Source organism: Photinus pyralis, unplaced genomic scaffold (genome assembly GCF_008802855.1).
Source record: "Photinus pyralis isolate 1611_PpyrPB1 unplaced genomic scaffold, Ppyr1.3 Ppyr1.4_LG5, whole genome shotgun sequence".
NCBI lineage: Eukaryota > Metazoa > Arthropoda > Insecta > Coleoptera > Lampyridae > Photinus > Photinus pyralis.
Window position 1 is genome coordinate 11,712,017 of NW_022170596.1, and position 10,355 is coordinate 11,722,371.

Sequence of the window (10,355 nt, forward strand, 5' to 3'; positions counted from 1 at the left end):
TAGACCCGATCACTAAGGGGCCGAGGAGGAGGACTGTGGTTGGTAGAAATTAATTCCATTCGTTGAGACCCTTCATTAGAACACCATTATAGATAAAATAAATTTCGAACCACCACTCTCTCTCCCCATCACTCACTTGAGCTTCATACTTCCCTCAGAAACGATGTTAGAACTAACTCGAAAGTTCTCGAACGCTTCGGAACGCTCCCGAATAGTCTAAAATTTTGTCGAACAAACACGTAATATTTCCCGGAAAGAATGCGTCACATACCCTTTCGTTGCTTATCACCGATGACTAATCTTTTATGGTACCTCGAAGTCTATCAGGATTTCTAGAATATTCGCTACAATACACATAAACAAAGATAATGAAAATGATAAAAACAGCATGTAACATTTAACGCATTAAAGCTCTTCAAGATTATACGCTCATTTTTCTATTAGAAGTTCTTGAACTGCATTTTTATACATTATAAACAGTTTTATGCCCCACACTAGTGGAAATTTACTGGTAATAGATATGCGATGGAGTGGGATGTGGAGATTCAGTTAGGAATATGTGTTTGTTCCAAAATATACAGGGTTTACACACCATAGGGATTTTAATGGTAATTTCTTTATATTAAAATATTTTCCGCCCTAATTATTTTGCAGCAAAGTTGTAAATAATTTTTTTGTAGATTGTAAAATTCTAATTCATATGCCCATTTGTAATTTTTTGTTATGGGCAATCGGAGAAATTATAAATTATAATTGTAATTATAAATCTAATTTTGAAAATTATTGAAACAAAAATTAGATTGTTACACAAACATAGAATTCTAATTTATTTATTTTTTCCAGTTTCTCGAATTGAAAAATAATAAATGAGGACATGAGTAGACGCATAATTGTTCAAGCTACAAGAAACCTATTGACAACTTTGCCCTAAATTAACTAGGGGGGCAAATATTTCGACATAAATAAATTAGTATTGAAATCCCTATGCTTTACCGGAAACACGTTCACTTATTTGAGATTTTTAAATGATTAAAACAATATCTTGAAGCGTGCGCTAAGAAAGATAAAATCTATTTCTTATGGGTGACGGGAATCCCTTCTAGAGTTGTGTTTGTAACACCCTTTTGTCATAATGAGATTTGCAACTTATCATCTTCTCCACCCTTTGCGCTCTTTACGTTTTTCTAAATGCAATTCGTTGTTTCACTATTCAATCCCTTTGCTTTCTATTGATCTTGTAAGAATACAGAAAATAAAATGGCGTGTAACTTAAATTAATATACACGTACAAAGCTCGTACGCTTCTTCGCGTCAAATTAAAACTGCACTTTTTGGTTGGAGCTGTACGCTTTGGCGTTCATTTGAAATGATGTTTTAATTAATCTTGCTCTCACCGCGGGGTTGAACCGAAAACTTTAAAATCTCTTTTAACATGGTCAATTTCGATCAAGCTTCTTTAGAAACCAATTTTACCGATAAGCTTTATTTGTAAACAAATAAATGTTGATGACTTGGAAATTAACAATGACAATTTGTATAGAACGAAATTGATCTCGTCATAAATTCGAATCCGAAAATAGACCTCTTTTTATCTTCGGCAATAAGTAAGTATACGAAAAACACAACAGAAAAGCTGTGTAAGTATAATATAAGCTTGGGGCGTCATTCGGGTGTGGCGTCGCGACGCAATACAAGTCTCTACCAACCAGATACATCCCCTCAAAAGTAAGGGTGCGTCGTTTAATAAAGTTCTGTTATTTGGGGACATGAATACAAATCTAGTCCGTGTCATCGAGTTGTAGGCGTTGGAGGGATCTTCCGGTCGATATGTACATAGATGCGTTGCGACGGCGCATTTTGCAATTTGTGTTCGCAGTTTTTCTATGAACGTCGAGTAGTTAAATTGCATGTAAAACTGTTGTAAATTCTGTCTGTGATAATCATGATAAGTCAGTGTAAAGAAGAACCTAATGGTCTATGCATTGATATGTTTCGTGTGCCACCGATACCTCTAGACGACCTGCCAGCGGTGCTCCTGTGTATGTTTTTAATTTTTTTTGGTAGTTTAACATTTTAAATTTTGTGTAATTTTTTTCGCATTCAAAATTATAATTCGTTATGCGACTGTAAGATAAATGGGTAGGATGGATTTGGTATAATCCAAATTTCAGTATTTAAGACAGTTTTCTAATAAGTCAGATTAATTAATTAAAGAAAATATTACTGACGGTGAAATTAAATCAAATTGGAGAGTGTTTTTTTTTATAATGTAATTCAGAACGTTCCGAAAACCAGGACCGCGATTAGAAGATGCCGACGAAGAAGTTCATAACGTCGCAATAGTCAATTTTTGATTTTACTATAATTTTGGTCTCATTTACTGTTTTTTTTCGTATCTTATATAAATTATGTCTTCTCGCCGTTTTCGAATTATTTAAATAAGAATGATAGTATCGCGCTTATACTCTTTTGTAAAATTGGTAATTTTTTTCTGTTAATTTTCTGCTGATTTAGCCCTGTTTACACATATTGTGCACATTTTAGAATCGGTCTCCATCTTCACCCTCAAGTGAAACAAGAAATCCTTTCACGTATCACTTTTGTGCTCATTTTTTGAATACTCATTAAATTGTTGTGCTGTTATCGTTTTTGAGATTCATATTTTTCAAATGGAGCTCCAGCTTCAAGATTACACTGAATCGTTTGTCTAAATTTTGTGGCGTTGGGTAGGTACATTTTTCGTAGGAAGATATGAATTGATTATAATTAATATTAAGATATATACTATTCAGTAGCGCAGCTAGGTTTTTGTTAATGAGGGGCGACGGGGGGATTCCGCAATAATTTCACCTCATGTTGAGTGTATCCAAGTGCAAAACAAACCTGGAAGGTCTTCCGCTTTTTAAAAAGTCACCTTTAAATCAGATTTTAAAGTAATTCGCACTCTGCTGGTAAAAATGTTCATCCTCTATATAAGAAATTTGCTTCTAGAATAATTAGCGAAGCAAATATTTGAGCATTACTTATGCAGGTATCAAGCGGGCGGCGTGTCGCCTCAAGAACACTAATTTAAATTTCTACCTGTACTCAAAAATCTGCTCAAAAACTCTCATGCCGTCGGAGATTTCTGCTCTTCGGATTTCCATATACTTTGAATTCCATTATTTTCTTTCTTTGCCATATGATATTAACCAATGTCAAATTCTAAACAGTCTCAAGTACCAACTGTAAGAACATAGGTATTTATTGTTAGATACCGAAGATGCCTTTTGCTCTACGAACCAATGAAACCGATGACAATACAGCGAATTAGGTACTAATTCAATCGTAAAAAAATTAATTACAATTTCACAGAGTTTCCGTTTGCCTGCCGTCGATTAAACACTGCACAATTTGAATTTGAATTTGTCTGATATGATAAAAATAGGACAAAATGAGCACAAAATTATTCTTTGGTGATTCGTAAATTATTATCGATACGAAGCTTTCTGCAAATTTATAATGCTGGATATGTGCAATGGAAAACGGTTTCTAAACCTTAAACGCCTTCGAAAGTAAAAAAAAACGAATTTAAAATGGTTATTTAAACACCTGAAACCCTGGGCACCAATAGAAAAATTTAACATGAACATTCTAATCTAGGTCTTCATTTGAACTGGATTAAACATAATATTTACAGATGAAACAAATTTGCTACACAAAATCAATCAATAATGTTGAAATAAAAATAGGCGCTCAGGGTCATGTACAAATACCACGCCACAAGCGATCGATGGAAACAATTAAAGAAATCTTAATTATCTTAGTATTCATAACCTACAATATCCGGTCGTAACTGAGATTTTCATTAAATGACGTACAAAGACAAACACAAAATTATGATACTTCGGAACCTCACTTCTTTTATTGCACTTTGTATTTAGACGTCTCTGGGTTCGTTGTAATTACAGATATAAAATTGGTTGATAGTGGAAAAAACTACCTTCAACTGACACTTGAAGACCTTGGAGAAAGGCTACGCGTTAACTGCTCGATATACACAACTTATTGGTAAACTTTACTTTTTTAATTCGACTTAAACATTCACTTTAAACAGTGTAATAAATATTTCTTGGAGCAATCAACTAAATTTCTTCTCTCTTGCAATAGTACTGGCAAATACGGCAAATTGCCTATCACAACACAAAGACCAAAAGCCACTACCAAAAAAGCCACGATTAATGTCCGTGTCTTCTATTTAAAACAGTTTCCTTTTCTTTTCAACTTTCCGAACAACCTCCTCCACAAGTTACCAAAATTACTGCGTCGTCAGATCACTACATCTGTGTATACATGATCAACAGCTGCATATCTAACATAATTAGCTTTATTCAGCGATAACATTCTTATCGTAATGACTGACTATAACATGAGATAACTTTAACAGAACATTTCACGCAAATCGCATTCAATTAAAATCAAATCAAACAAATTATTTAAACAAAAATTGGGCAGCTAGTAATTCTACTGCAAATCATATTCGAATAACATGATCGAAATTAGCTACCAACATTTAACCTCAAATGTAAATAAAATTAAACACATACCGGGTGACCCAACATGACTCTAGGCGCTGAAAGCAAATAAAACCTTCGTATGACGTAATTTACGCAACAATATATTTTTTCTTTGAGTTTCTTTTTAGTTTTATATTTGTGTCCATTTAACCTGATGATCTTCAAGATCACCCAAAGTCATCCACTCGATCTGGACGCTTTGTATAATTTTAGTCCTGACCGAAAGCTTGAAACCTTCCATTCTATGACTTTTTGAAATTGGTCAATGAATAACAAGTAGATAATTCTAATATACAGGGTGTCCATTATGTATGGAATATAGTATATGTAAATCTAGGTCTCGGTAAATATCGACTGTATACAAAAATTTTTATATGAAAGTTGTTTCACATTTTATTTCCCTTAATAAGGCAGCATTCAGTTGTTCTTATGTCAGAAAACAAATGAGCAACGGAAAACAATTGAATTTTTTTAAACAGCAATGTACCGTTTCATTACGCTAATTTGATAGAGATTTTTTTCTCTTTTCGACGAGTACCTACCCTTATATTTTTGAAAAAAAAATTATTATAATTACATCAATAACATTAATCTAGATATCATATATCAAAATAAAACAAATGAACTTTACGTTTCTTGAAGACAACACGAACCTAGCAATAATTGCGGCAGCAATTTCTCCCAGAATACTCAGACATTAATTTCAAGCTTTCCGTGATAGGTGTTCACTACCTTGCAGTTAATAATTACGATAAAAACTATTTTATTTCTAATTTTATTTTGTCTTCCAGGTTTTTAATAAGAAACGTGCACGTTCATTTGTTGTATTTTGATGTCGGATATCTTGATCTAGAATTTTGTTGAAAAATTGTCTTGTATTAGGGTACAACATGTTACATTATCGAAAAGAGAAAAAAAATCTCTAACAAATGAGCCTAATAAAATGGTGTACTGCCATTTAAAAAAATTCAATTGTTTTTCGTTACTCATTTGTGTTCCGAAATAAAACAACTGAATGCTGCCATATTATAATTTTATTGATTGTTGATATAAATGATTGTTGATTTCTAATGGGTTTTGAATCAATTTCTCTATATATTATTGGTAGCTTAATTTATGTTATTTTGATGTGCCGTCTCTAGTATTACACAACATTGTCCTATAATTGGAATAATTTTTGTTCTGTTGAGTAATTAAATATTATTATTATTAATATATTATGGGAAATAAAATATTACGTAGCTTTTATATAGACATTTTTTTAGACAGACGTTATTTACCGAGATATGCAGGGTGGCAATTTGAAAACTTACCACCCCCCCATGTCTTAGTAAATGGACGAGAAATTTTAAAAAATCAAAATCCGTTTCGGTAATGCGGAGGGGGAATCCCAATGGCATAGTTGGCGACGCACTCCCTTCAACCCCTGCGCCCCAGCCACCTAAACTTTTAAATCTTAAATAGTAACCCCCAATGTGTGATACGTCGTTGGAAAGTTCTGAAAAAATGCTTACCAACCATACCAAATAGCATTACATTTAGGTTAGTAATCAAATCAAAAAATAAACTAATATGAGCTTTCCAACGACGTATCACACATGGGGGTCACTATTTAAGATTTAAAAGTTGGGGTGGTTGGGGCGCAGGGGGTTGGAGGGAGTGCGTCGTCAACTATGTCATTGTAAGTTTTCAAATTGCCACCCTGTATACTAAATTATATACATAATGGGCACCACCAAAATGCTACGTAAAGTGCATCTATCTAATGAAATTAACTGGGGTCGAAAGTTTTCGTTGATTGATTGATAGCTAGTATTCTCTCACGAACTGTGCTTAGTAACATACAATTAATATGGCTTAATAAGTCTCGGCTTTAGTGCTAACTTCCAATCTTTATTTTCCGAAAATAAATTAATGTTAATATAAACATTTCAATCTTTTTTGTGGCTTGTATTTATGGCACGACTAAGATCCGATACGATAGATTTCTACTTTTCAGAACATTTGTGATCTGAACATGTGCCTTTGATGCTCACCTCTGATGGATATACTCACCCCCGGATTATATAATACTACTTAAAAGTGCGCCATGCAAAAATTCTCTTACTAAAACTCACCTCTAAGTTTGTCTTTGGTTATTATTACATGTCTTGCTAGGTAGATTGGTATTTAGGACGTGGTAGAGGTTTGTAGAAACGAATGTAGTCTTTTGTCGCCACTCTCAAATTTCACTTCCCTTTATAATACGCAGAAGTATAATATGAGGGGCGAACCTCGCTGTTAATATCTTCGTCGTGACCCAGTAATCTATTTCTGATACGCGTACCACAGCAAATTGACCGCTTGCTACCAGCAGATGGAAATATAAGCTAAGGGCGTTGGCACCCGCAGGCAACGGTGAATTACAAAACTTCGAAGAGGAATCGGTATGTAACGTAAAACGTGTCTGGAACTTGAACCCTGAAAGAAATCAAAAGTGACCCCCTTTCTTTGATGACATACAATTTACCTCCCTCTTAGATAAAAAGACTAAGCTGGTTGAATCCCGTCCAAACTAATTACTTCGGAATTCCCAAATTAAAAATTCAATCGCCAGATATCAATACTCTAATGTTCGGAAGATGGCAATTAGAACTCCATGCGTTCTACCTTACGCTACATGCAAATAGACAACCAAAAAACAAGGCGCTGTCGGTTCTGTGCGGAAAATTGCGTGATTGAATTCCATCACTAGGTGGAGCCATCTATCCAATCGCTACAAATGTTACAGGTGTTCTTCAACACATAATCAAACAATACTTTTTTAGCCCAATCGCCAACGTGTCCGAGAATTATATTGTTAGTTTTCGAATAATGCATTATGAATAGATTGAAATGGAGACACCCTGTGTACGATTGCACTGAAAACGAAAACTAAATGTGCAACCTGGTACCATCTGAAATGGAAGGAGTTACCAATGCTCAGGACAGAAAAAATATGAACTATTATCATGTTAGAAATAGTGGAATTTGGATTATTTATGTTAATTATACATATTGCTATGGCACCACGTTGGGCTTCAAATAAATAATACTGCGTGCAAAGGCATACGGTCACTACGCCCCCCACAAAACAACTCTGCCTAGGTATCTCCATTACTAAAATCATGAATATCCCAAAGCACAACCGGTTCTCGTTCTCAAGAAGAATCCTAGTATTGACCTGGAATTATATAATTTGAAAGACTCAAAAATTCTAAAGGACAAATTTGTAATTTGATTTGATTAACAACGGGAATAAACCTTGGGCACGAATAGGAAAAAATTTACGACGTGCGTACTCTATCTGGGTCGCACAATGGGTTGGAATAAACACACAATTGATTTATTGACAATGACAAAAATTGATTCTGAAGCACATGAAACAAACATAACATCCCTGAAAGAAAGAGAGGCTACATAGCCTGTTTTTTACAAAATACCTCGCAAGCAGGCGATTCGGTTGGGTGGAAGAGCAGGAGCGGAACCCATCCATTCCTGAACTACACCGTTTGGCGTTTAGACCTAAAAATGCAATATTGCGTCCATTTAAAATAAGGAGTGATGTCAATCAGTCCAATTTTGTAACTTAAAATAATCTTAGCAACTTGCTAATAGTGAAGGTAATTGCTAGACAAGCAATATTTGCTAAAAGTGGTATTCTGTACTGACAAACTTAGCAATGTTGCCTAAAATTTTATCCACTTACGCCAGAACCTAAGCTCGATTTGTTTTCTACCTGTATTCTAAATTTAGGATCCTTTTTGTTTCAGCCACTATACCAAAGTGCGGAGGTTGTCACGAAATGATCTTAGACCGGTTTATACTGAAAGTGGCGGACCGAACGTGGCACGCCAAATGTTTACAATGCACGGACTGTAGAATACAACTAACCGACAAATGTTTTGCAAGGAACGGTCAGCTTTTCTGCAAGGAAGATTTCTTCAAGTAAGTATGCAATATTGTATTGCTTGCATGCTGAACGTAGACAATATTAAACATTTCGATGGAATTATGAAAACAGACCATTCTGTCTGTGCCATTTTTCATAAAATTGTCGAAGTGTAATGTAGTGAAGATGTAACAATGACGACTGTCTATGTGGCGCTGTGGGTGCAGACGATTCGGCACGAAGTGTGCAGGATGCGACCTGGGAATTCCACCAACGCAAGTAGTGAGAAGAGCACAAGACAACGTTTACCATCTCCAGTGCTTTGCCTGTATCATGTGCGCGAGGCAGCTGAATACCGGTGACGAATTTTACCTGATGGAGGACCGAAAACTAGTTTGCAAACCAGACTACGAAGCGGCTAAAAGTAAAGGTAACTGAGAAAGACGCCTAGAAGCGAGTTTGAGTCTTTTTCTGCAAACAGCTGCGGAGTGCTTGGACGGAGATCAGCCTAATAAAAGACCACGAACGACAATAACCGCCAAACAGTTAGAAACGTTGAAAACGGCGTACAACAACAGCCCAAAACCCGCCAGGCACGTGCGAGAACAGCTTAGTCAAGACACCGGTTTAGATATGAGGGTAGTCCAAGTGTGGTTTCAAAATAGGTATATATAAAATAGATTAGAATGCTTTAAAAAATGTTTAACATTAGTCGTACTGCTGCTAAAAGGAGGGCGAAAGAAAAAAGGCTGAAGAAGGACGCTGGACGGACGCGATGGAGTCAGTACTTCAGATCGATGAAGGGCGGATCTTCACCTCGGCACGACAAGCTGCTGGACAAGGACGAAATGAAGGTGGACTTGGACAGCTACAATCACCACGGTAATAAACTTCCACCTGGTAGATTTTCATTTGACCAATTTGCTTGTTACAGACTTAAGTGACGATAGTTACGGTACCGTAGTCAATATGAGCATGGATCAAGATGGTTCGTCTCCGCACGGCGTCGGGCGTTCACACTCCTTCCTGCGCGGTTCCGGATCACCTTCATATCTACCTGGACACACACCTCCACAAGGACTAGACCCATATCCCTACTCCGACCAACTTTCTGTGTATACCTCAATAAGTAAGTTCCAAAATCATCCAATTCGAGCGTTATCGTAACGTTGCAGCTCAAGGGCCACCTCCCGGTATGAGCTTACCGCACGGTCTTCCTCCCGGCGCCGACACCGACATCAGCAACGACAGCAGTCCGAGGGGCTATCCAGACTTCCCGCCCAGTCCCGACTCGTGGTTAGGGGAACCGTCCAGCGCACACTACTGACCCTGCAAACGGAGTTCTATAGTACTCACCATTTATTTCATATTAATATAAAGAGATTAACATTTTTATTAATGTTCCATTGCATGCGTGTAAATGCAGTGTCGCACAACTCGTGACAGTTAATTTTGAGACATGAAATTGTACAAATATTCTTTAAGAAATGTCGTCTTGAGATTAATTGTATTCTTTTAAACAAAAAACTTGCTGTATAGTTCTAGTCAAATGGATTTAACTTTTTGTGTCCGTTTACAATACAAATCTAGTCGTAATTATGTGTATTATTTAAATAATTTAGATTTATATGTCAATTTATATATAAAAAAAATTTTCTGTGTCCGTTGCCGTTTATTTTTATGATTCTTAGTTTATTCTCATATTTCTTCGAACTTTGGATTTGTTACAGTAAATTGTACTTTTGACGGCAGGTTCATTTATGTATACAATATTTAAATAAGAGGGGCAAAGATGTCAATAAATTCTTGTGATGAGAGAAAATACTAGGTAACATATAGATGAAGATAAAAACGTAAAACAGCATCACGGGCGAACTTTGTTTCTTTCT

At 35.8% G+C, this 10,355-nt stretch overlaps 1 protein-coding gene across 4 annotated transcripts; it reads left to right on the plus strand.

The window, feature by feature from the left end:
* The first annotated feature begins 1,803 nt into the window (after positions 1-1,803).
* Positions 1,804-10,131, plus strand: LOC116171521 (LIM/homeobox protein Lhx3). Of its 4 annotated transcripts, none has more exons than XM_031488399.1 (7): positions 1,804-2,039; positions 8,348-8,522; positions 8,685-8,890; positions 8,948-9,131; positions 9,179-9,348; positions 9,401-9,595; positions 9,642-10,131. In XM_031488399.1, exons 1-7 carry the CDS (start codon positions 1,943-1,945, stop codon positions 9,791-9,793), a joined length of 1,179 nt encoding a protein of 392 aa, XP_031344259.1. In that variant the 5' UTR covers positions 1,804-1,942; the 3' UTR covers positions 9,794-10,131. The 4 variants fall into 4 exon arrangements, with proteins under 4 accessions (XP_031344259.1, XP_031344258.1, XP_031344261.1 ...); XM_031488398.1 differs by having other exon boundaries at positions 1,808-2,039; positions 8,685-8,896; XM_031488401.1 differs by having other exon boundaries at positions 1,808-2,039; positions 8,694-8,896; positions 9,197-9,348.
* Positions 10,132-10,355: the final 224 nt, after the last annotated feature.

Coding starts and splice junctions, on each gene's coding strand:
- LOC116171521 (XM_031488398.1), top strand. CDS start 1,943: ATGATAAGTCAGTGTAAAGAAGAACCTAATGGTCTATGCATTGATATG. Junction 8,523..8,684: donor TGCAAGGAAGATTTCTTCAA/GTAAGTATGCAA, acceptor TATGTGGCGCTG/TGGGTGCAGACGATTCGGCA. Junction 9,349..9,400: donor GGACAGCTACAATCACCACG/GTAATAAACTTC, acceptor TGCTTGTTACAG/ACTTAAGTGACGATAGTTAC.